At 37.2% G+C, this 27,456-nt stretch overlaps 1 protein-coding gene across 1 annotated transcript in view; it reads left to right on the forward strand.

Annotated features, from left to right (window-relative positions):
• NDFIP1 (Nedd4 family interacting protein 1) overlaps positions 1-26,069 on the forward strand; it is a 51,417-nt gene extending 25,348 nt beyond the window's left edge. Inside the window, exons 2-8 of the mRNA XM_065874047.1 lie at positions 5,246-5,333; positions 9,044-9,174; positions 12,306-12,393; positions 13,360-13,484; positions 15,421-15,487; positions 18,641-18,746; positions 25,038-26,069. Coding sequence (XP_065730119.1) covers positions 5,246-5,333; positions 9,044-9,174; positions 12,306-12,393; positions 13,360-13,484; positions 15,421-15,487; positions 18,641-18,744 — 603 coding nt within the window. The 3' untranslated portion in view covers positions 18,745-18,746; positions 25,038-26,069. The remainder of the gene's footprint in view (positions 1-5,245; positions 5,334-9,043; positions 9,175-12,305; positions 12,394-13,359; positions 13,485-15,420; positions 15,488-18,640; positions 18,747-25,037) is intronic.
• Positions 26,070-27,456: the final 1,387 nt, after the last annotated feature.

The raw sequence follows: 27,456 nt of genomic DNA on the forward strand, positions 1-27,456 counted from the left end.
ATGTATAGCATAGGGAAAACAGTAAGTAGTGCTGTAACAACTTTGTATGGTGATGGATGGTAACTAGATACGGTGATGATCATTTTGAAATGTATATGAATATTGAATTACTATAATGTATACCTGAAAGTAATATCATATGATATTGAATGTCAATTATACTTCAATTACAAAAAAAAACTATAGTCTGTATACAATAGAAAATTTATAGTCCTCACAAACTTCAGCTGTTTCTGACCAACACAGTAAAATAGCATACTCAGTTGTTTACCTAAAGAAATGTGCTTGTTTACTTTCTGGTAATTATACTGTCTCATTTGGTGGGATTTAAAGAGTACACAGAAATAGTGGGTTGGTAATGAGAGGTTTAAAAAATTGCATTTTAAGTAAAAGTTTTAGAAATTAACTCTAAAATTAGAAGTGGTAAATAGCACTTAAAGCTAAAGTTTAGGCTTTTCTGAGACTGTTACTAACTTAAAGAAGGGATTTAAAACTTACCAGAATTTTCTTGCCATTTAAATAGGACTCACCCGAGAAAAAAATGAGTGGTGAAAATACTTGTAACTTTATGGACTTATCGGATAAGTTCAGCATTATTTTCCACATATTTGTGTGAATTATGAGGCATATTTTGATACCTCTTCTCATGGATTTATGAGTTTTTGGTTTTTCTCTTTGTTGTTTAGTAGGTTTTTTTGGTTGTTCTCCCATTCTTAGTAAATAGAATCCAAGAATGACTTTTACGTAAGTGCCTTTAGGTACTGCCGTCCTGTACAGTTGTAAATGTTGACCCTTACTTAGGCTTAATCCTAGCCCTTGCTCTTCTGTTGCTTAAAAACAGCTTATTTCTAAATTGGAGAACATCTTTAGAACTACTTATGGGAGGGCAGTGAGGAAGCCTTCTTACTGGGGTGGGAGCTCAAATAAGAATTTAAACCTGTAGGGTTTACGTGTCTTTAAACTTGTTAATTCAAGTTTTCTTCTATTAGAACTGGAGCTATGTTTGATTTCTATATGGGAGATTCTGTTGTCCAGCTAAAACACCATATACTTATTTCTAATAGCAACAATATGGATAGGATACAGAGGAAGGAAAAACATCCTTTATTTTAGATGTGCTGTATTTCACAGACTAAATCTAGAGGACAAAGCATTTTAGCACTTATTTGTAGGTAATTTTTTTTTCAACCTGAGGGCGATCAAGGCTAAGAAGTACCATAGGAGATTGTGACATTTATAAAATGGGAATGTGGAAGAGTTTTAGGGTTCTTCTGGGGAGCCATAACAGAGTCTGCTCAGAGTATAAGGAGGAATGTAGGTAATCAGGAAAGTGGGAGTAAGGGCACTGTCCGGGGAGTGGCAAAGAGAAAGACCATCTGAATTTTCACATGATTGAATTATTCCTTTGTCAGCAGTGGAGACATACTTTTGTATTAAACTCAGTAGTTTATATGGCATGTATAGGTAATTGTATAATTCTGTTTGGAAAAGCCACAGTTTAAATCTTATTTGGAGATAAGTAAAATTGATGAGAATTGTTAAAAAAAATTATGTGACCAAGAAGAATCCAGAGCCGTGAAGGTATTTATTATCTGTCACAATTACACAATCAAAGGACCACCCCCCCCACCCCCCGCAGCAGGGAGACAGCAGAAAGTCCCACCACTTCTCAGATTTGTCTCTCAGTATCCCCTACAACCAGGAATCTGTAACAGGTAGGTTGCACTCAGGCTTCCACTGACCCAGTTGCTAGAAGAGACTGGGCATCTTTCCAACGCCAGCCCCAAATTGACAGTGACACTTATTGTGTTAGCCTTGGGAGAGCCTGAGGATCCCTGAACCCCAGGGATATGGCAGGGAGGGCTGCACAGGAAAGGTTCCCAAGGACAGAAAAGGAGAACCTTAAAAATACATTTTGGGGGACTTCCCTGGTGGTCGATTGGGTAGGACTCCGCGGTCCCAGTGCAGGGGGCCTGGGTTTAATCCCCGGTCAGGGAACTAGATCCCGCACGCGTGCCACAACTAAGAGTTCGCATGCTGCAACTAAAGAAGCCCGCATGCTGCAACTAAAAGCTACTGCATGCCACAACTGAGACCTGGTGCAGCCTAAGTAAATTTTAAAAATAAAGAAATATTTTAAAAAATGCATTTTGGAACCAAGTAACCAATTTCATAGCCTTATAGGTAAAGCCCACTCTAGTTCTAGTCCTCCCCACCTTTCCCCTCCCCCCCCCGCCCCTGTTAGTGAGTGCCTGGCTTGTTTGGCTGGCAGAGCCAAATTAATGGCAGTAGATGCCCCCAGAGTGTAAAAAGATGTATAGTTAGGGCTTCTGTTATATAAAAAGTAATTATTCACACAGATGGTGATCACTAAATACTTCTTGAAGGTGCTTGCCTCTTTCCCTCCCACATCGTAGTGTTTCATTTTAAACACCTTTCTTGGTGGAGCCTAAATTTATCACCAGCATTATAGAAAACACCAGAGTTGGGAACCCTGTAGAGTGAGGTCCTGGGATCATCCCAGTATGTGGAGCCTCCATAATCATAGTGGGTGTTTTTTTTTGTTGGTTATGTTTTTTCAGTCAGAAATAATATTAGTATGATTAATTACTAATTATTAATTAATAATATGATTCTGAAGTGGTGAATTTTAATGGAGTAAAAATTTTCATCTGGAAATGTTTCTTTTTTCCTCATCAAAGAGAAAATGGGGGTTTCTGAGCCAATTGGAATTTCTTTGCTTTGTTATCTGTTACCCTGGTGTGGAATGATCAAATTTCACATTTCCAGGTTGCTAGGAGACAGGCAACCTATCTTGTAGATATAGGCATTAAAACTCCATTATGCTTTATTTCTTAGAATTCTGTATTTCTTAGAATTCTCATGCTTTCTTTCTAAAACCTAAATTATGCAGAGGTAACATGATTATTTGACCAAGCTCAGGAGATAAAAGAATTATCAAATCAAAAATATCAAGCTGGAAAAAAACAATATCAGGCTGGGTTTAAATAAAGAACATGACTGGCTACCGTAAGTTAAGGCAACATTCTTGAAAGTGAGTCTGTATTTGCCTCTGCTTTTGCTGCTGACTCTTTTTGCAACTTTTTTTTTTGCTGCTTTTTTGTACTTTTTGCAGCACACAAGAGTGGTTAGGTAGGAGTAGGCTGAGAATACCCTGTCTAGAGAGCTACAGATGATGTTAAAAGTATTCCAAGTGAACATGGCCCCAGGAACTCTATTTAAATAATTTACTGATTTGGTCTCCCAGGAACATTTGGATTTACTGTAGCTATTTTGTCCTTTCCTTTCTTTTGAAAGGAAAATTCATCTTACGTTACAATGCACTTATTTTGGGAATGCCTTAGGTTTAACATTAGATAACTAGGGTTCAAAAAAATGTGCCCAGATGGTAGATGTTGATGAAAATTTGGGAGAAGAATTCATTTGAAGTTGAATGCTTGGCAGTATTAATCAGAAAGGTTTTGTTGGCTTCCGATTTTGAATAGCATAGAGATTGGAGGCTGAGATATTACTTTAATATCTACTTCATGTTAGGACAGGTCAGGCTTTTCTCTTTTTCTGTTTCAATTCAGGATAGAGTTCTTTGCAGCAGTTGGTTTAGAGGGGTTTGTATTTTACAACTGGCTCAATTGGCTCTATATATCTTGATGTTACACAGCTGGGATGCAGACCCCCAAGTCAGTTACACTGATAAATACTCTGTTAGTACTTTACTCAATGGGAGTTAATTGACTCCCATTCTCAGCCACTTCATCTTTTTTTTTTAATGTTTTTAATTTTTTCTTTAAAATTCCTTTGTAAAATATAGACACAGAAAACTACATAAATCATATATATTTATATAATATTTACTAAACATTAATGGAGTTGACATTCACAAAACCAACACCCAGATCAGGTAATAATACTTCCATCACCTCTGAAGCATATTCCCATCTGCCCACCAATAGACTGACTCTTAGCCAGTTCATCTTTTAAATGAGCTGTAGTCGTGACAGTGGAAAAATTAAATCACATGTCTTTGTTTATGAAGATGAGTTGCATAGACTATATAGACTGGCAGTGGTAGGAAGACACTTTCAGTGTCAGTTATCTAAAGTAACCGGAGCTGTAGATTTGACTAGTGAGAAAGTTACTGAGATATGAAAGAGGAAGATGTATTGACAGCGGTTATATGTAGAATTAGGTGGAATTTTATGTTTTTGTAAATATCTCAATTATTTAAGATATAATTTCTATGCACAAACTGGATATAATGGTAAACTTTGTTTTTACTGTGATTTGTCTTTGCCTTAACAGATTGTTATTATTAGATTATTTTTCTAATGGAAAAAATTAAGTGATAAATGTTCATTACAAGAAATTAGAACATACATATACACAAGGAAAAAATCCTCTCTAATTGCATCTCCTGAGATAACCAGTGTAAACTGTAGATGTTTATCTTTATAGACCTCTTTTCCATCACATATCTGTCTTTCAAAACCAAATTATATGATTCATACAGTTTGGTAAACTTAGCTTTTTTCATGTAACAGTACAGCGCGAATATCTGTTCAAGTCATCGAATTTTCTTCATTTTCATTTTTGTGGTTACTTAGTAATCCTTTGTGAGATGAACTGTAGTTTATTTAATAAGTCCCCAATGATTGGTATTTAGGTTGTTCCTAATTTTTGCTGCAATAGCATTTATGGCTACCTTTTTTGCCTCTGTCTGATTACTTCCTTAGGATAAACTGGGAGTAGAATAATTCGCAAAGGATTTGCTCATTTTAAGGCTTTTTTTTTAAAATTTATTTATTTTTGGCTGCATTGGGTCTTTGTTACTGTGTGCGGGCTTTCTCCAGTTGTGAGGAGCGGGGACTACTCTTCCTTGTGTGGCGTGGGCTTCTCATTGTGGTGGCTTCTCTTGTTGCGGAGCACGGGCTCTAGGCACGCGAGCTTCAGTAGTTGTGGCTCGCGGTCTCTAGAGCGCAGGCTCAGTAGTTGTGGCCACGGGCTTAGTTGCTCCACGGCATGTGGGATCTTCCCGCACCAGGGCATGAACCCATGTCCCCTGCATTGGCAGGAAGATTCTTAACCACTGCGCCACCAGGGAAGCCCTCATTTTAAGGCTTTTGAAACACATTGCAAAATAGCTTTCCAGAAAGGTTATTCCAGTTTTTAGGTTTTCCTCTGTCTAATTGGCTTTATGATTGCATTAAAATGTGAAATTTTTATTTAGTTGCAGAATGAGGAAGAGCCTGGAGAGCCGGAACAAGCTGCAGGGGACGCTCCTCCACCTTATAGCAGCATCTCTGCAGAGAGTGCAGGTAGGTAACAGGGCGAGGTGGCTGCTGAGCTCTTGAAATGCATCAGCCAGAGGCTTTTGTCTGCTATGTATTTGTTGGTGTTTGTGTTTGTTTCAGCTTTCCTTAAGAAGACATTAGTTTTAGTTTGTAGTCTGAGGTGAAAAAAAGTCACTGTTCTGAAAAACAGATAAAACCCCATTCCAATGTGGCTTTCTTACAGAACTCAGTTTCATCCCAACAGGCTCTTAATAAAAAGGAGGTAGAATTCAGGAACCAGGTGATCACCTGTTTTTTCTGTTGCTGTTCTTTTTGTAGTTTGCTCATTAGTTGTTTTGCCTTTTTTTTTTTTTAAACCAAATCCTGTTCTTTTAATCATTTTTTTTTTTAGATGTTGGGGGTAGGAGTTTATTAATTAATTTATTTTTGCTGTGTTGGGTCTTCGTTTCTGTGCGAGGGCTTTCTCTAGTTGTGGCAAGCGGGGGCCACTCTTCATCGCGGTGCGCGGGCCTCTCACTATCGCGGCCTCTCTTGTTGCGGAGCACAGGCTCCAGACGCGCAGGCTCAGTAGTTGTGGCTCACGGGCCTAGTTGCTCTGCGGCATGTGGGATCCTCCCAGACCAGGGCTCGAACCCGTGTCCCCTGCATTAGCAGGCAGATTCTCAACCACTGCGCCACCAGGGAAGCCCCCTGTTTTGCTTTTTGATTCTAGTACCTGTGACCTGGAAATATATATAGTATGTTAGATTTCTTTTATGCTAATAAATTCTTAATAAAAAAACTAGAAGTCTCCCAACTCTTTCATTTTGTTTCTCATAGTTTAAAACCATCCTTAATTAACCTTTCATCTTCCCATCTTATACCAGATTATCTTTATAATTTGCACACGCATGTTTAGAAGGGGTGGGGGAGAAGAAAGAAAATTGCAGTAGTTCAGGACTTTTGGTAATTAGATCTTTATGACAACCAGTTCTACTTTAATTACTGAAAGTTGACCAGTTTTGATGGAACCTCTTCCATATTCTCTGAAACAACTGTGGCAGAGTGGCAAGTACATGGCTGATGGTTAGAAATAAGAGTGGTGCACACATGTTGGTAGGGGGAAAAAAGGCACAAGTCACTATTTTGTATACTCACTTTACCTGTTTTAATTTGTGGTGTATAAATTTGGACAGTCTAACAAATATTGGATTTTTGTTTGTTTTGAATGTACTAAATAAAATGGAAAAGATTGTCGTTAAACTTTTCATGGAAACTTAAAATTATGTGAGGTGTCTATATTGATGGATCCCATTTTTTTAAAACTCCGTTGAAATAGGGAAATAAAAATGTTCTTGATTTCCCTCAACTTAAGGTAGTAAGGGCAGTTCCCTGGTGGCCTAGTAGTTAGGATTCCGGGCTTTCACTGTTGCGGCCTGGGCTCCTTCCCTGGTCGGGGAACCCAAGATCTTGTAAGCTGCGTGGCGCAGCCAGAAAAAAAAGTTTTCCTTAAGGTAGTAGGTATCAGTTTTGTTCATGTATTCAGAATTACTTTGGCTATGGGCGAATTCAGATTGTACCCTTCAATTTGTCAATTAACTTTTAAATTAAAAGTAAAAAATTTTTAAGGAAATTATATATACAGTGTTTTATATACACATACATGCATGTATATATGTATGTGTATGTGTAATGTATGTAAAATAGTTATTTTGACATAGAGAAAAACAAATTTCTTGAATTGGATTAGGTGGCAGCTTTAGTTTCAGTAACACATTTTCCTAATTTTCGTCTAAAACCTTTGATATTTTATTTTTCCCATTTAGATAAATGGGCGTTCCATCTGGAATTGTTTTTTCTGTGTAGTGTGAGGTAGTGGTCAAGGTTGTTCTTCCATATGGATATCCATTTGGTCCCACACCATTTATTGAAAAGACCATTCATTCTTCTTCCACTGCTGTAATGTCACCTTTGTCATAAATCAGGTGACTCTGTGTGTGTGTGTGTGTGTGTGTGTGTGTGTGTGTGTCTGTTTTCTGGACTAAATATTCTGTCCTTAGGTCTATTTATTCATCTTTGTGCCTGTGCTTAACTTTCTTAATTCCAGAACTTTATAATCTTGATATCTGGTAATTAGGTCCTTTAGCCTTTGTGTTCTTCAAGATTTCCTTGATACTTCTTGGCTTTTTGTATTCTTATTTACATTTTAGAATCAGTTTGCCAATTTCCATAAAACAGATGAAACAAACGAAAATTCTGCTGGAAGTTTAGTTGGGATGGCATTGAATCTGTGTATCAATTAACATTTTTATAATGTTGCATCTTCCAGTCTATGTTAAATCCCTCCCATTTATTAAGATCTTCTTTAATTTCTCTCAATAATATTTTGTGAGTTTCAATATAGAGATAATTAGATTTATTCCTAGGTATTTGGTGTATTTTTGTGCTGTTATAAAAGGTCCTTGTATAATTTTATTTTCTCTTTGTTGCTGGCATATGAAAATACAGTTGATGGTTTATATTAACTATATGTTCAGAGACTTTCCTAAATTCATATATTAATTCTAATAGTTTGTAGATACTCTTGGATTTTCTACATATGTAACTATGTCATCCATGATTAAGGATAGATTTCTTCTTTTCCAATCCTTATGTCTTATATTTTCTTTTCTTTCCATATTGTATCAACTAGTAGTACCTCTAAGATAATGTTTGATTAGAAGTGGTAATGGTGGGCCATTTTTGTCTGATTCTCTAATCTTAGGGGAGAAAGCTTTTAATAATTTACCATTAATTATGATATTTACTCTAGATTTTTCATAGAGATTTGTGAGAAGGTTAAGGAATCATAGTTTTCTTTTACAGTATTGCTAATTTGCTAAGTTTTTTTGTTATTAATAGGTATGTTATCAATGCTTTTTCTGCCCATGTGAAGACAGAATTTTTCTCCTTTTTTCTGTTAATGAGGTGAATTCTATTGATTGATAATTTCAGTAATATACTACAGTAAAATTGGAAGTTAGTTATAATTAACCAAAGAGAAAAAAGAAAAGAAAAATGTTAATCTTGATGAAGTATAGGAATTTTTTCAGAATTCTTAAGTGTTTTCAAAAATTGTCTAGAAATTTAATCCATTTGTAAGTAGATCTTTTCTAATAATACATATTGAATCTTTTATAATAGAAGTCAGTGAGAATGAAGATGCAGTATTAGAAAGAAGGAATGCAAGATTTCACACAAATAAATAATGGTTCTGTAACTGAACCTGTAATTACCTTAGGCATGTCACAGAAAACAATACATGGCAAAAATAATGTGAAAGAATCAAAAGGGCCAAAATCTGTGAGAAATGACTTTTAACTTTTTTTCAAGTTTATTTTCATGTTTATAAATGGGAGGACACCATGGTACAGATTTCCAAACACACAGGTAAATTATTTTTAGCTTAAATTTTACCTTATTCCATTATTAATATTACATGCCTTTTGTGAACACACCACGTAAACAGCCAAAAAAAAAGTGTTCAGAAGCACTTGGGAGGGCAAAGTGAATGTGGAATTTAAATAATTGAAAAGTGGATACATTTAAAAATCATTCCCAGTCTTATGTTCATCTTTAAACACCTTTTGATTCAATTATTCTATATGTACTGTAAGAGGAATGGCTGGTTTTTGTTTGCCAGAGTTAGCAGAAATCCTCTTTTTCCTCATTCCAACTAATCTTCAGATTATTATGACTTCCTTTTTATTCTGCAGCATATTTTGACTACAAAGATGAGTCTGGGTTTCCAAAGCCCCCATCTTACAATGTGGCTACCACACTGCCCAGTTATGATGAAGCTGAGAGAACCAAAGCTGAAGCTACTATCCCTTTGGTTCCTGGAAGAGTAAGTCCAACTTACCATGTTACTTGGTGCTCGTTTATGGGAATTAAGTTCTTTGCATTATCCACTTTGTGATATTACTTATGATTAAATTGATTAGTAAAAGTACAGCTAGTGTTTAAAAGCAGATACATTTTCTTTTGGAATAATAAACTCTTATCTTTTCCTGAAAACGATGAGGTAAAAGATACAAATGAGCAGAAAAATCACTAGTCAAACCAGCTCATTTTCCCTATATCTCTCCTACTGCCATCACTTTCTCAAGTCTCCTGGCATGGCTGAAACATCTTGGAGCAGGAGCTGATTTAAGAAATACACCAACTTTGCCTTGATTCTGCACACTTAATATTTTGGCGTTAGGTAGATAGCTGCTAGGGAGTCTATGGAGAGAATAAATAAGTGGAACTTCATAGAATTAAACTCAGAAGGGCTCTAACAATCATCTCGATGAACCCCATGCCACCAGCGGTCCAGATCATGCCATCTGTGGAGGCACAGTGAATTCAGATCCCGTCTGGCCTGATGTTAATTCATGGGAGTGGGGGTGGGGTGTGATGAAAGCCAATGGAGAATTTTGGACACTCTTGGTTCGTGATGTGTCAGGCCTATAAGTGATACAGTTGTGTTTTCATAAATATTCATTCAGGTTGAAGCTGATGCAGGTGGGGCCTTGGGTGAGATATTGAGAGAAAGGAAAGCAGGATCCTGTCCCCATAAATGTGGGGCAATCAAGGCTCCAGACCCTAGGCCTGGCAGGAAATTAGAGTAAAAGATAAGAACAAGAACAGAAATTTGGTCTGGGCAGTGCAATGACACAAGCCCCAGAAGTTCGGGCCTTAGGATAGTAGACTGCAGATCATATTTATACTATGAGGGGTGAAACTCATAAAACCACTGCTGGGCAGAAGTAATAGTTTACAAGCCTAGTCTAGGCTGATTCTACCTGGTGAAATGCATTCGCTTCTTGTAGGTGCTAGGGAAAAACTAAGACCCCTCATGCAGCTCACTTTCTAAAGACAAAACAGTCTTAATATAGTTACCATGTATTGGAAGCAAACAACATGGTTGGTACTGTGCTTGATGCTTACATATATTTTGTATGTTGTTTCCAGTCTTCACAATAACTTTGCAAGGTAGAGATTATATTATCCATATTTTACAAATGCAAAAATTGAGGCCCAGAGAGATTAAATAATTTGCCCAAAGTCATATAGCTATTAAGTAGCATAGGTGAGTCAAACCCAGATATTCTAGACTCCAAAGTCCTTGTATGTACTCTCCAGACCTCTTGGATTATGGTAACTGTCCCATGAAATAGACCAGGAGATTAGCTCTGGTTGATCACAGAACTCTTTAGAATGCTTTTGTACACATTTAAGAACTTCTTAGGGGGCTCTTTTATTCAGCCAACATGTATAGAACACTTTTTTATATAATGTGCTATGTATTTTGCAGTGGATAAGTGGAAGGCTTTGTATAAAGCAATGCTCCTGCCATACAAGAGCTTAGAATCCAGCTGGGGAAAAGGCCCACAAAGACCTATATCTAAGGAACAGCACAAGAGCAGTGAGCGTTAAGAACTGTGACTTTAACTTTGTGATCACGGGGAAGATGGGATTTGAAGTGGGCCCCGAGTTTTGATGGATAAGAACATTCCAGAAGGAAAAGCTCAGAAAGCAGATGTGAATCAGCCAGGTGCAGGGCAGGTTCTGTGGTTGTAGTAATTGGTTTTGCTTGAGCAAAGAGTTCGTGACCAGAACTGTAGGTTGTTGAATCTTCTGAATGCTAGGCTGAGGCATTTAGACTTACACGTAGGTCACACAGAATCTTTCAGAGTTTTTAAGCATGAGTATGATAAGACAAGTATGGTGTTTTAGAAACATTAACCTGGCAACGGTTTGTAGGAGGAATCCTGGTAGTAGAGATACCAAGGACAGAAAGAACAGCTAGAAGGCATTTGTAATATTATTAGGCATTACTTCCATGTATTTTTGTAGTACATCTTTGAGTAGTTATGCAAAAAACAGAATTACTTTCTAATTTGGCAAAGCCTATTTATCCTACTAGTATGCATGCATTATACAAGCTATTTCGTATTTTTAAAAAGATAAAACACATTCTTATATAAATTTCAAACAATAGAGGAAAGGTGTTAAATTAGATGAAAGCTGCCACTGCCACTTCTTCTTTAGTTCCCATTCCCCAGGGGAACCAGTTGGCAGCTTGTTATGAATTTCCCAGTCCTTTTTCTGTGTAGGGCAAGTTTTGGTTCTCCCTAAAGTTTTTTTTTTTTTTCATTTGAGGAACCCTCATTGTACTGTGTACAAGTCTACCACTTTTACTTTTAAGCGTATATTCATTTATTTTTCAATATCTCAACACTTATCTACAATTAGTTGAAAAGGTAAGTTGCATATGTTGGTGTCATTGTTGGTCAAGATCATCTTCCTTCTAGACTTGCAACACTGTGTTTTCAGGTTAGGATGGAAAGGATCCTATGTGCCGACAAGATTGGAAGTGAGGTTGTTTCAGACCTATGTACCAATATAAACAAATGGTTATGGAGCAGTGGGCAGCGCTGTTAGACTCTTCACGTATGATTACACTATCTTCTTCCACCGCTCCACCCCACCGCTCCACCCCACCCCACCCCAAGTCAGTCTCATAAAGCACTTGAGCTAGTCAATGGTATCTTCTTAATAGGCCCAGGATTACGAATATTCTGGGCTAAACAAGCCCTGGATTACTGATATTCTAGAATTTAAGCCAAATGTGTAAGAAAAATTTCTTTTTCTTTTCTTTATGTATATATTTCCTTTCTTTATATTTATATATATATAAAAGGAAGAGTGAATAGTTCTTTGTGAACTTCATAATTTTTGAAGTGCATTGTTAAAGAACTTGGGTTATAAAGTGAAAAATTCCTTTCACTGAGAAAAAAGTATATCTTTTACTTATAAGACAAATGAAAATTTTAACATATAGTTAAAGCCTTAATGCTCCTAGTTTTGAATTGAGCCGAAGCAGTATATTTTCTCATTGGAACTCACTTTTGTCCCTTTCTCTGTTTTTCTTGATGTCTTTGCTTTGCCTTGAAATAATTTATTGTGAATTTACCTTTTCTCTTCATTTAGGATGAGGATTTTGTGGGTCGGGATGATTTTGATGATCCTGACCAGATGAGGATAGGAAATGATGGGATTTTCATGTTAACTTTTTTCAGTAAGTATATGCACACAGCAGAGCCTCTTCCCACAAACCAGAGTGCTTTGGATTATGAGTGAATATGACTGAATTAAAAGAACTAGTTGAGTTAATACATTATATTTATTACATATATTTAATACATTATATTTATTTTAATACATTTTATTTAATGTATTACATTATATTTGATGCCTTTTACTGAGATGTTCAGAGCTTAGTACACTTTTAATATCCTTTCTCTTTTATTTCTGTGAATACCTATGCAAAATATAATTAAAACAATTTTGGGGGATGCTTCATTTTTACATGATCTAATAAGCTTCAGTTTTGCAATCTTCAAGGCCCCTTAGCATTCCTCCTACTCATTCCTGACCGTGGAATAGGAATTAAATGCCTTCGATGAATTTTATTTTACAAGCTTCTATTTTCTAATACATCAAAGTCAGCCCGATTTTTCCCCCTTGATGTTATTTTGCATTTAGGTTTCCATATGCCTGACTTGGAAGTGAGCAACAATTTCTTTAATTTGCTGTATTAAAAAGATATGAAGCAAATGCAGTGCTTTTAGAGGTGATGTGTTACATAAGCTGTCAAAATTCGTAGAAGCAGGAGGTGAATGACTTGAATCGGATTATTTGGGGGCACTAATGTAATGTTCAAATAATGTTTATTTACTCAGGTGTAACACATACAGTAAAGGGCACAAGTCATAAGTATTCAGTGTGGTGATATTAAGGCATTTTTGAAAGCGTATATAGCAGTAGATGTAATAATATAACACCTGATATCCAGAGACTGTGTTTTCTTGTTTGCTTTTGGGAGGAAGACAGAGGATGGATGCTTTGGGGAAGTGGGATAAGGGTTTTGGAGGGTGGGCTAAGCCATTTAAGCAGAAGCAAGTACAGAGGGCACCCTTAGGGCACTCTTGCTCCTTGGGTAACAGGACATGTCTGACCTCTTTTTTTCTCTTGGCTCTTACAGTGGCATTCCTCTTTAACTGGATTGGGTTTTTCCTGTCTTTTTGCCTGACCACTTCAGCTGCAGGAAGGTATGGGGCCATTTCAGGATTTGGTCTCTCTCTAATTAAGTGGATCCTGATTGTCAGGGTAAGTTGTGCAACAGTAATGATAGTCTGTAGAGAAGCAATAAGTAGAATAATTTTGAATATTTGATTTGTTTTTCATCTGCTTTTTGGAATCATTTTAAAATGATTTTTGATTTGTCTTTGTTCTGGTTTCATGAAATTGAACCTAGATCAGTTGCAGTTGGTTCATGCACCCAAGTTTTGTAGTCAAATCTAGTGAATATTGGTGGTCCAAGGGCATCCATCTATCCTTGTTCACCAGCTGCTTTCTCTGTTTTTAATGTTTGTAATGTGATAGTACATGTATTTGTTCTGAAATTAGTTGTTTTTATAATAAAAGAAAGACTCTGTCACCTCTCTGGTATCTCATCAAAAGCAGACATTCCTCTCATTAATGCTACTGAAGTTTTAGTCTTCTCTCCTTCCCTCTCTTCTTTTCTCCCTCCTTCCTCCCTCCTATCCTTCCTCCCTTCCAGGATTGGTTATCAGTAGCATCATTGGTTATGCCAAAATGTTTGGAGAGCCGAAACTGTTTAACTGTTTAACAAGCCCTACTCCATTAGGGGCCCTTATCTCTAAGGTAAATTAGAGATCTTCAGTGATGTAGGAGTTACCAGTTAGTTAGAATTGCATGAAGTTAATTTAAAGTTGTAAAATATCTAGTCTCTTAAAGTGTCCTCTGATTTCGGATAGGTTTACTGCCATGGTTAACTTTATATATAAAACCAATGTGTTTATCATAAATTGACATTAACTAATTAATGGGTGTTGACTGAGCATTGGAGTTTTTCAAAGTTATTTATTCTAAAGGAATTGTTAACATTTTTAGAATTCCAGGTTCCTTTGAGAATCTGATAAAAGTTACATGCTTTTCTCCTAGATGGCTAATGTGTACTCACCTAAAACATGGACTTTAAGTTAAGAACTCAAGCCCTAAAGAGGTTTTTCATTCTTTCTCTATAAACCTTGTTATTTTATTAAGAAATAAAATACTGTATTTAATGCTCAAACTGTGCTAAAGTCCATACTGTGTAAAGCCTCCAATAGAAACAAGATCAAATTAGTTACCAATCTTTTTATTTTTACTAAACTTTTAACTGAATTGAATGAATCAGCTTGTATTAGTTAGGATGGCTTTTTGAGTAACAGAAAACCTAGCTCAAAGTGGCTTAGAAAACAATGGGGAAACTTTATTTCCAGTGAAAGTAAGTCCTGACATGGAGGTTAGTTAAATGTTTCACTGACATCATCGAGGACAGCTGACGGTCTGCTCAACATGTTAGTATAGCTGCTCCACCCTCAGGGTTAAGATGGCCAAGGCAGTTTCAGGCATCACATCAGAAACACAACAGTGTTCAACAGAAGAAAGGGAACTATTTCTTCTCCTCCTTTTCTTCTTAAGAGCTAGGAAACTTTCTCAGCAGCCCTCAGTTCCGTTGGCCAGAATAACATTATGTGCTAGTCCCTGGCAAAGGAATGTGATCATCACGATGTATGTGACAAAAGTTTTCCAAGGTCGAGACATGGCTGGAGGCCTAGGAACAAAATCAGGGATCATTAGAAAAGAGGTCAGATAGTTGGGTTTGGCACTGGGTAAGCAAAATGAAAGTTATCATCAAGACATATTTCTACAAGGGAAAATAACGTGGGCAAAAAAAAAATTTTTTTTGTTTAAAAACAAGCAGATTTGAGCACTTTCAAAACAAGGCGTATGTAAAGCCGAAAGCTATCATATTTCAAGATTGCTTTTCCATGAAAGAAAATATATTTGCGTATATCATAATCATTTCAAATCTGTACTGTATAAAATACTTTCACTAACTTCTTAGAAATTTTTGTAAGAACTAAATGAATAGCATTAGTATACAAGATAAAATCTTGTGTTTTGTAAACTCTTAAGCTAAAATGTGAAATTATATCTGCTGAGGTGCTCTGAAGTATTTTGTTTTATTTTTCAGTTTTCCACTTACTTCCCTGGATATTTTGATGGTCAGTACTGGCTCTGGTGGGTGTTCCTGGTTTTAGGTAAGTGCTCTTAACGAAGACAAAGGAGAGGAAAGATTATGTTAAATTTTAGAAGTAAAATTACTTTTAGTAAGCCTTCATCTCACTTACTGTACAGTAATATATTAGCAATAGTAAGTATAATTTTTAAAATATTTCAAGGATTAGGCTCTTGTCACCATCAGGGTAACATAAATGTTCATAGAACGTCTCTTAGTGGTGATAAATTTCTCTTAACCCGTCCATATACACTTCTCACATTTCCTGTGTGGCCAGAGGGGCACACTGATAAGATGACTTTATAGTCCATAGATCTGTTTTCCCCTTGTGAGTTACTGCCGCAAAGCATTCACAAGCTCAACCCCAAATTGCTTATAGGTATATTGTAACCAGCTGAACTACTCATGAGTGTATGTGGCCTATATTCAGTTGGATCTATCATTAGAAAACAGAAAATGTATAACCTTACTAGACATAACTTCTGGAAGAACTGCCAGAAGTTATGTCTAGTAAGAATTGGGGTTCCAGAATTCTTTAGTTTGCTGTTGTTGCGAATAAGAATTATTTTGTGATGAGAGGGAGGAATTTTTTTAAAAAAAAACACCAGCCATTTCAGGTTGTTGGTCTTCAGATTATACTTATTACTCTAAATTTTTATTTTAAAATCTTTTCTTCCAAGACATCTTAAAGCAAAGAAATGAGCAGTGTGGTGAATACTGTTGGTTTCCTCATTGTAGAGAAAATACATATGGTACAGTAACAGACCATCATCACTGCTGTCATTTCTACAATAGCAGAGACATCCTGTAGCCGTTAAAGATGGTATAATTGCCTCACTGTGCTTCTGTGACATCATTTTCTCCTATCCTAACATTTCTCCTGTTTCAGGCCTTTTTGTTGTCTCCTTGATTAGGATCCTTGGTTCCAGGGCTAATGGGTCTGGCTAGCACAGTGTAGAACCCATGCCCGACAGGTGCTTAATATATTCAGGACCTACCTGTTTTACCCAGGGTAATAGAGCCATGTATTGCTGACCCTAAATTTTACTTAGAAAATACAAGTCATCCATGATGCCATCCCCCACCTCCCCAGTAGCATCATCTGCTCTACTATTGGTCATTGGCATTCCAAGGAAAGAGAGGGAGTGATTTTTACCCCTTCCCTTGATTACTGAGAAACTTTTTTAAAAAGTGACCTACAGGAGAGTTACTTTAGAGGAGTAGTTCCTTGACTTGCTTATTCTCTAAACTGTACCTTTAAGAGAAAGTCTGACTCCTCATCTTCCCCCAAGCTGCCTAAAGTCCAAGCAAATCCTGAATAGACCAAAGAAGAGTCATTAAGCATAATTTTAGGTTGATTGTTGACAGTGTTGATAATTTAAAGAAATTTAATGGGCTGATTTCCTTCATATATTAAAGTTTCATGGGAGATGAATTTATAGTACTTTGTAATTCATCATTCTTGCTATCTTACTGCTTACTGATAAGCAAAAAGTAGTGAGACTTTGGATGTACTTAGTGTATTTGGATCCAGTGTTTGGGTCATTTTTGGAACCTCTTGCAGAGAGAACTTTTTTTTTTTTTTGAGTTTTTCCTGCAAAGAACAGGTCTGTACAAAGTTCTCAAGCTGGCAGCTCATAAGCTATAGCTAGCCTGCAGTTGTGGTTTGTGTGTTCCACAGTTATTTTCAGAAGTTTTTTTTTTTGTTGTTGTTGTTGTTGCGGTACATGGGCCTCTCACTGTTGCGGCCTCTCCCTTTGCAGAGCACAGGCTCTGGACGCGCAGGCTCAGGGGCCATGGCTCACGGGCCTAGCCGCTCCGCGGCATGTGGGATCTTCCCGGACTGGGGCACGAACCCGTGTCCCCTACATCGGCAGGTGGACTCTCAACCACTGTGCCACCAGGGAAGCCCCAAGAAGTTTTTATTATTATTAGTTGTCTTCGCATGAAAATCAAGAATTTTCATATAAAATACCTGCATTTTTTAACTTTTCAAAATTGAAATGTCTAGCAAAACTGACCTATATTCATTCCCACGTGGCACCCATCCTTTGACTGGAGCTGGCTTGTTGATTTTGGTGCCAAACAGGATGATGTTGTGCTCAGTGCTGATGATTCTTGGTTACTGCCAAAAATCATTTCTATTTGAGTACAAAGAGTCTTCTACTCCTTGAGTATATTTTAAAATGTATCCAAAAGAAAGTGATTGCTTAGAGCTGGGGAGATGGGAGGAGGGTAGGAAATGGGGAATGGCTGCTTAGTGGGTACAAGATATTTTTAGGGGCGACAGAGTTCTAAAATTGGATTATAGTTTTAACTGACTAAAAGCCAGTGAATCGTACACATTAAATGGGTAAACTTTATGGTATGTAAATTATATCTCCATAAAGGTGTTTAAAAAAAATGTGTCTAAGACTCAGGGACCATCTCTGGAGGAGGAGGGCCGGGAGTATGTGAGCTACCATTGGAGGGGGCTCGTCACCTTCCCCGCTGACTCCTAAATTAAGAGTAGAGAAATACAGTTGAGAATATGAGAATTGCTGTAAAGGTAAGGGGAGCCTGACATCTAGTGGACAACATTATGTACTGTCTTTGGAAAAAAAGAAGCCCACAGCAAGAAAGGATGGAATTTTTTTTTTTTTTTTTTTTTTTGAGAAAAACAGTTTATAACCTCTCTAAAAAGAGTATATTATCTTGGAATACTTTTTTGGAACTCAGAAGGTAGCTTTTGGGAACTACCTGGTGGTCCAGTGGTTAGGATTCCGCCCTTTCACTGCTGTGGTCACAGGTTCCGTCCCTCGTTGGGGAACTAAGATCCCTGGAGCCGTGGGGCGAGACCGGAGTCGGGGCAGGGGAGAGAAGGTAGGTTTTGATAATGCTTCTCAATGAGGCTTCCAAATGTAAATGTTTGGCCCCATCTTATTTTTGTTTCCTTTTTAGACCACTTAGTTCTGAATGTGCAAAAGAGACTTTGTTTTGGCTCTTGAGATTATGTATTCTCATTGAGAAGTGGAAAATTTGGTGTGGAAATCCTTTGGAAATTTTAGAGGCAATTGTGTTTTGATAGATTTTAGCAGAAAAATGATGAAGTATTGGTATCAGAAGGGATATTTCTGGGGAGTGGACTTAATATGGGAATTATAAACTCATTCTTGACTTCTCTTTTTTAAATTAGGCTTTCTCCTGTTTCTCAGAGGATTTATCAATTATGCAAAAGTCCGGAAGATGCCAGAAACTTTCTCAAATCTCCCCAGGACCAGAGTTCTCTTTATTTATTAAAGGTATTAAAGAAAAAAACTTTATTGTAGTCCCAGTGTAATCATGTGATGCATTGCAGATGACTATTCAGGTTTAGAGTAGAGTGTACACCCTGTGGTAGGGGATATGGAGAAGGTAAGGAAGCCTTGTCTTTTAGTTTCTAGTTTAGTAAGGGGTGTTTCTATGAAAAAAACTATTAAAAAACGCAAGTTAGAAAAACTGCCGAAGGAGAAAACATTATCTCATGTTCAGACAATGCAGAAGAGGCTCGACTGGGACTCAGGGTCCTAGATCTTTGAATCGTGAATCCCGAAGCCACTGCTGCCTGCAGTTTTACCGGTTCCAGGGCACTGTAGCGAGAAGGAGCCTTTCAGGCCTGATCACTCAGCTCAGTTATGTGGGGCCCTAAACCCCAGAGCTGACAGGACCATGAGTACTTTAGGAACTCCTTTTGCCTGGCCACTGACAAGCCCATCAAGGCTTCCGTCTTCTCAGGTTAGTCAGAGAGGCTTTCCTGATCCCTTTTCTTCAGGTTCCCATCCTAATGTTACTATTCTGGTGGTAGTGTCAAACCCCAGGAAAGGAAGGGGAGGAAAGGGCCTTTTCCCTTGCCTAGAACAGGAGGACTAAGCCTTGCCAAGGCTCTTTGGTTCACCCGTGGTTTTCCCCAGAGGCTGACTCCATCTTACATCACTAGCTACAAAAAGGAGGGAATCTTGGGAAAGAGTACACCAGAGAGAGGCCTCTGGTTATAAGATCTAACTTTCGTGGAGTTGACTCTTTGTTACTTAAGACTGTTGAGGACAGGTGGGACCAGGCTGGTTGAAGGCCTCAAGCAAGGATTTTGAAGGTTGTAGCAGTTGAGATAAACCTGAAATGATAGGTAGGAAGTGTAAATGATCGGGGAAATTGTTGGATGGGGAAGCATTTCAGAGTCACCTAAGGCCAAGCGTTGAATAGGAATAGAGGCAGAGAAGTTACGGAGCTGGCTTAAGGGACAGCAGTGTGATTGTAGCATAAAGGAGTGTTGAGGATTAAGGCTCGAAAGCCAGGCTGAGACAGTGTTCTCAAATATCTTGAGCACTAAGTCCGTTTGCAGTGGAAGTGTTGAACTCATAGAGCAGCCCTTTAAACCCAGTGATGTGTTGGCTCAACACAAGGCTGACTCCATGTGAGCATCAGTTTGTTCTGTATTTGCTGTTGGGTTATCATAGTTTATGTAAGTCGTCATATGCTAAGAGTGTAGTTCTCAGTTTTAAAGATTTGCGGTGGTCTCAGAATATATGCTTCTAGAAAAGAAAGTACCGTATTTAATTTGCCAGGTGGTGAGATGGTATTGAAAGTTTTTAAGCAGCAGAATAATGTGATGAAAACTTCTTAAATGAAACAAAAATTTTTTCAAGCATGGCGTAATAGTAATAACTAATGTTTGTCAACTTTTTGATATATCAGATACTGTACTAAGCACTTTACATGTATAATTAAATGTTCTTACATAAGTAACAAAGGTTACAGTGACAGATAAGCTCAGATACACGCATGGTAGAGTATATTCATAAGGCATTTCTTATAAAAGTTAAAGAAAGCATGGAAAGAACTTAGGTTCTGTTGGTTAAAGTCAGTTTCTTCAAAGGAGCGTGGACTTTTATTTGAGAGATAATTTTAGCCATTAAGAATACCACTTGTGTGTATGATTTTTTTTTTAAAAGAAAGGGAAAGTTTTGTTGCATGTTTAAAATGTCCTGAGTGGTGTGTCCTGAATTTGAATTCAGTTACACAGTCTGGGCACAGATGGACACTGACACCACTGGCCTAGGTCCTAATGCCTGTGATGTGCCTGTGTTTGTGTCTAGGACATCCTAACTTTAAGAGGCTTGTCAGATATTTTGTGTGGTTTTATTGTAGTTAACCATTGTCATCTTTTTTCTTCCTCTACATATCTGATTATAATTTGTAGTTACTTCTAAGCCCTAGGTTTAACTCTTACCCACCATAGATTCAAAAGTTAATTCTTGGGCTTCCCTGGTGGCGCAGTGGTTGAGAGTCCCCTTGCTGATGCAGGGGACACGGGTTCGTGCCCTGGTCCGGGAAGATCCCATGTGCCGCGGAGCGGCCAGGCCCGTGAGCCATGGCCCCTGAGCCTGTGCATCCGGAGCCTGTGCTCCGCAACGGGAGAGGCCACACAGTGAGAGGCCCGCATACCGCAAAAAAAAAAAAGTTAATTCTTTGGGGTCGCCACAGTTCTTCTTAGGATGAATGCTTGAAATCACCTGCAGATTTCCCCTAATCCATTGGTGCCCAACACATCCTGAGGGGACAGATTCCTCCTGCCCTCCCTCCCTCCCTTTCTTCCTTCCTTCACAGATTCTATAGGTCTAGTCTAATGGCTTTGAATTTCTAAATGGAATGAGGCCACACCTCTGTCTGTTCTCTTCATTCTTCAGTTAGAAGGCAATTTCAGGCTTTATTAGAGGATGCATACATTCTTGCTTCTAATACATGACGGGTTGACATGACAATACAGGTTGAGAGAAAGCCTGAACTTCTCAGTTTTCCTGTATTGTTAGGGACTTGGAGGGTTTTTTTGTTTATAAAATTTGTTATTATTGTTTTGATTTTCTAAAACTTCTGAAATGCTTTATGGGTATATTCTAAATGTAAAACAAAGCATCTTTAGGGTTATGAGTTGAAGTAGGCAGCCCTTAGTTAAGTAATAATGCTGTTGGAGGGGTAAAGGGGTATTATAGACCTGGTGTTCTCTGTATTTTGGAGCCAGAGGCCTTACAGTGCTTTAGGCATTGTCAGAGACTTAGAGGTATATGAATAAAGTTCCCCAGTGGAGGGCATAGTAGGGTTTCTTTGCTTTCCTGTCTGACTTTGATATCCTAGTTGATTTGAAATTGTCCCAGACATGCCCAGAGGATTCAGAGCTCCAAATTAGGGGTTTAGGGACTTACAGCAGCATTTAGAATTTAAATAACTTCCTTACTAACTTTCAGTATCCCCAGAGGGAACCCAAAAAGCTGTAATATCTCATGGGACTGAATTTCCTTTGTCCATTTGACAGGGGTAATAACTGTCCATCCAGATCCAAAAGTAGAATGTTTTCTTTCTCTAGTTCAGAGGAAATTTAGTTTAATTTAGTTTGAAGATGTACTAGAAAACCATCATGTAAGGTGTGAAGATTTTCTTTTCTTTCACTGAGACCTTTTACTTTCTTTACTGGAGGTATCACTAGTTAAAAGCTAGCTGTGGGCTTCCTTTTTGCCAGAAAGCCACAGGTAGGGAATTTCTAAAATAACTTTGCCATAGAGAAAAATAATTCCCGTGCTAAGATCTGGCACTGTACTAGAAAAAGTGTAAGAATAGTGACTTTTCTATTTAGGCTGCCCAAAATATAGTGTACACACACACACACACACACACACACGCACCGTGAAATGACCACACACACACACACACACACACACACACACCGTGAAATGACCTCAAAAGGCCTTCTTTCTAACCAGCCAAAGTAGATATTACATCTTTAAAAGGCTATTACAGGATATTACAGGCTATTAAAGGATATTACATCTTTAAAAGTAGATATTAGTTGAACACAGGGCAACTCTCAGGTTCCCTTTCAGAACTTATTTATAAGCTTATAAAGGAAATTTGGGTTCCTGCCTCACAGCAAAAAAAGCCAGAAGGAGCTGCTAGAGCTGGGCACAGTGGCAGCAAGAAGTGTGTGACTGTGAGGAAGCAGGAAAAACAAAATGTTCCTTCTGTGTTGTTTAAAAAGAAACAGATACCTTTTAGAAACGTCTTTATCTGAAATGGTCCAAAATGTAAAATGTCCATACTTTATCTTATTTACCAATGAACTGGAAAATAAATTTTTATGGAGTACCACTTCTTTTGATGCTGCCAGATAATTGAGGAGCTAGTTATAGTAACTGTAAGGTGGTAACACAATTAACTGATAATCTAACACTACTGCAAAAGCACTTGTATATGTGAAGTATAATGGATCTTAAATTTGTTACTTTAACCACATCTGAAATAGGAGGGAAGAAAATTTGTAAGCCCTCACGGCATTAATGAGATAGGGCCCTTCATAATTAAATAGTGATTGCTGTGACCTGGTGAGCTATACATATGAGGCATCAGTTATCTTCTTAACTTTTTTCCATGTAGTGATAAGTGTTTTCATTTCCTTTTTTCTATAACCTTCCCCGTCCTTCTTAATACGTCTTTATTTTTAATTCACCTCAAGTTAGTTTCACTTATTTGGACTGTGTTGTAAAGTAGCAAGATAGTAGAAAATGTTTCCAGAGGAATTTTTGCTTAAAAAAAAAAAAATCACACAGTGTCCTAGAAGAAATTGTTGTCTTCCTCTTGAAATTAAATGATCTGTAGGCTGTTGGATTCCTTTTGTTTCTGAAGTGATCTAATCTAAAGTTTAGTAACGATAGCCACAGTCCCTAAAACGTGGCATTCCATCACTGTTTTTGTAACAGGTTGTGAGTCAGGTTGATCAGAACAGGCCTCTGGGTCTTAGAGAGCAGTGAGTGCCTCTCTAGCAATCTTTTTCATTTGGAATTTGTATGGTGATTGAGATCACCCGTTAGTAACCTATCTAGGACCTCTTAATGGATTTTTTTTTAATATTATAGTTGATTTACAATGTTGTGTTAGTTTCAGGTGTACAGCAAAGTGATTCAGTTATACATATTCATACATCTATTCTTTTTCAGATTCTTTCCCCATATAGGTTATTACAGAATATTGAGTAGTGTTCCCTGTGCTGTACAGTAGGTAGGACCTCTTAATGCATTTTTAATGTTTGTTGGGTGGCTCTGACTTTGAGGGATCTATTAAAACGAATTTGCCTCCGTGGAAGCAGCATGAACTAAAGAAAGTGGCCAGGTGAACTGTATCTGAACTGTATCTCATATTCTTGCAAAACTCTAGTGTTTTGACTTTATAGTAATCATTCTATCAGTTTTTATCTGTTAATGGAAAGTGATAAAACTGAATTTACTTAGGCTTGTAATGAGTGTAGCCAGCCTCATTGCAAAAATCTCTATTTGACATCTGTCTACCAATTTTCTTTTTGGTTCTACTTGCCCTTCAGGATTCCTTATATTCTTGTGTCTTTGTCCCTCCACATTCTGAAGTCTCCATGAAGAAAAGTTGCTCTTATGTCAATATCATTGGTTTACTTCAAATCAAAACACCAGTGTCAGTGAATTTGGGGTTTGGGAAATATTAAGTGTTCAAAAAGAACGTGTTGATTTCCTCCAGTGTTGTAGCTTTTCTGCATCTTGCCAGCCTTTTAAAGATGTATACAGTAGTCTAATTAGAAAAGATACAGAAGGGCTGCTTGTGGCTTTTACAGTAATTTGGAAAGATGGAAAAGTGAGCTAGGGGCCTATGTATGAGCCCATCCTACTCTCTTTCGGTGTAGGGTATCACAGTGTAGTTTCTCAATAAATATTTGTTAAGCTGTTAATATATCTCTTTAGAGTATTTTTTTTAGCAGTAATATAGGGAGTTATTTGTATTTTTCCATTATTTCCATGAGAACCAAACCAATTTATATGCCAAAACAAAAGTGCCTTAGAGTATTAGATGAAAACTGCATTTAACAAAATAGATGGACATCATTTTGAGAGTATTTATTTTAGTCATGTATATTGCTTTTTTAAAATTGGGGCTATATACAGTCCCCCCACCCCGAGATACATGCCCCAAAATACAGTCACTTTTTTTTCTAATTGATTGGAAAAAGTACTTGTGGTACCTGTGAGTTTATAGTTGTTTCCTAACTTTGCCCTGCTTCAAGTATAGACTGATATCACTGGCATCCTTATTGGAAATCTTCCTCGTGTGAGATTTGGCAGAATTGGCAGGGTAAACAGCTTCGAGTGTGTATGGAAAATTACCTATGCATTTGGATTCTACTGTGTCTTTGTCCCCAGATTTCAGTCATTGCTGTTGAGGTTAAGTGTAGGATGAAGTGCTACTTGAATTCTGTTCTTTTGTTAGGAGGTTTAGAGAGAGAGAAAGAGAGAGAGACCCCTGACCTCATGGGTTTTAAGAAAGCATTCAAGTTCTCTCTAGTTCTACAGTCCTTTATAACTTTAAGAACCAAAAATGTAACGTTTATTGAATACTATGATGTCAGTGTATAGTAATCTTAAAGCTATGTAAAAATGTACTTCTTGTGTCTCCAGACATCCTGCCTTCTTTTGTGACTACATCCTTCTTTTAGCCAAAATAACAACTTAACCAGAGTTTCAATATTCAATATCCTTCTCTGGCAGATGTTTTCTGGCAGAGGCCTTCCTGCATTTATGAATTCTCTCCCAAGAAGCAAGAGAACACCTGCAGGAAGTGAATCAAGAGGCGGGACACAGAGGAATAATCACCTGCTTTAAAAAAATAAAGTACTGTTGACAAAGATCATTTCTCTCTATTTGTTCCTAGATGTAAAATTTTAATAGTTAATGCAAAATTCTGTAATCATTGAATCATTAGTGGTTAATGTTTGAAAACGCTCTCGCAATCAAGTCTGTGATGTACTAATAATGCCTTATCTATTTGTAGTCATTTTAAATAGCATGAGCCTTGTCCCTGTAGTCAGTAGGGGGCAATCTTGCTTTATTCATCCTCCATCTCAAAATGAATTTGGAATTAAAATATTTTAGTGTAAGATATGTACAATGCTGGCCATTTAAAAATGGGGTTTTCTCAAAAGTATAACTTTTGTTATGACTGCATTTCTGCACATAATCCATTTTGCTGTTAAAATTAATCTAGAAATTTATTTAATTGTACTGTGAACACCTAGAAACAAAATCATAGTGCAAAATACATTTAAGGTGTGGTCAAGAATATCTTCTTAATTGGTAAATGATAAGCATTAATTTTTTATAGTCTGTATTCTAATTTTGCTGTACCTTATTCTGTTGTGTATCTAAGGGATTATAAAGGTGTTATCACTGTATAAAATAGAAAGGACAAGGACAAATGCAGCATAATTACTAATAAAATGCAATTGGTGATACTTTCTGTGATTAGAATCCCTACCCCTTTTTTTCTTTTTCTTTTGTCTCCTGATGATTAGGCCAGGGGCTAGGAGTAGGGAGGGGATTAGGTACTAGGTGCAAAGAAAGAATTAGCATGGAACTTTTGAGATGATCCCTAACATACTGTACTACTTGCTTTTACAATGTGTTAGCAGAGACCAATGTGTTATAGTGTAGAGTGATGTGCTTTCTACCAAGTGGTATTCACCCTGGTTTGGTATGTTAAAGCTGTAAATAGAACATTAATAAACGTCTCTTGTGTAGCAACTTTTGCTGTGGATTAGTGTTTAATATCTTGGTTTGCACTTGTTAATTGCTAAGGCAGTTTTTTCTAATCTTCATATAGATTCATGCAGAATCATTCAGTAAACAAAAAAGAAATTGGTCTTGGGCCAGTTTTTCAGCAGGGGAAGTTTCTTTCATATCATACTCAATATATTCCTTAAAATATATTAGTTCTTCAAAAGATAATGGGTTAAAATAGGGAGGAGTTGTAGAGCTCTTAAATCGTTCTGGAATTCCCAGTTATGCTTCATTTTTTAGACATAATCTCAGATAATTTATTTCCAATGTTTTCTGCGTGTTCCCTGCATTTGCCCTTTTTCTCAGGTGAACACAGCCAACTGGTTTAAGTCCTATGAGCATCCAGCTGAAGCTAAAAATGTCTCATTCCTCCTGATTTCTATTTTTGTCTCAATTGTGTTAAATTTAGAGACCAGTGGTTCTTACAATATCAGTCATTTGATATTTTCCACCTCTTCCACTTATTCAAAATATGAAGAAAAAAATGTAGCAAGATGGTCCAATAACTACACAAACCAGCACTAGGTTGGTATGATAGCTGCATATTCATTTATCTGCTGCATGTGAACATCCAGGATCAGCTTAGGAAGTCTGTTCAGGGTTCTCAGTATGTAGTGCACAGAAGTGTACATTATTTGAAAACCAAGCAGGAAAACAGTGCCTCCTGGATCAACGTTTCAGTGATCATTCATTCTAACTCGTTTATTGATTACTATAAGTAATAGTATAGTATGTTTCTGTTTAAAAGTTATATTTTACAGTAGATTAGTGGGGCGGGGTTTGAAAGTCTCTGAAGACTTTTTATATTTTGAATTAGATTATACCAACAATATAGTTTGGAGGAGTTTATAGCCTATCGTGTTCTACGTTTCAGAACGAAGTTCTCTCTAAACAGTCTGAATAAATTTGGACATGTACAACAGAGAGAACTATTTAAATTATCTTACAGGACCAAATAGAGGGGCCCTAAATCACATGAACTAAAACATTGTAGTCTCACTTTGCGTTTATTCTTTAGGTCCTGTGCCTTATTTGGCTTTGTATATTTGAGGACTGAAATATTTGGAATTCTTATTTCTGCATATTTGGTGGTCCTTAAGACTCTGTCATATGTAAATCTACAGTTTGCTTTGCTTTAAAATTAATTAGGAAGGTGATTTCTCTCCTTTTAATGTTCTAAAGATTAAAGTCTTTGTAGATATATAAAGTTGGTACCATATGTTACCTAGAGTCCTTACTGTTAGGGTGGAAATGTTTAGCCTGCACTGTTACTTTTTATTTTTGTCTTTCATTCTTTTCTGTCTCCCTTTGGTAGGTTCATTATTAAGAATAACCCTTTCAGATAAAGGAG

This window comes from Phocoena phocoena, chromosome 3 (genome assembly GCF_963924675.1).
Source record: "Phocoena phocoena chromosome 3, mPhoPho1.1, whole genome shotgun sequence".
NCBI lineage: Eukaryota > Metazoa > Chordata > Mammalia > Artiodactyla > Phocoenidae > Phocoena > Phocoena phocoena.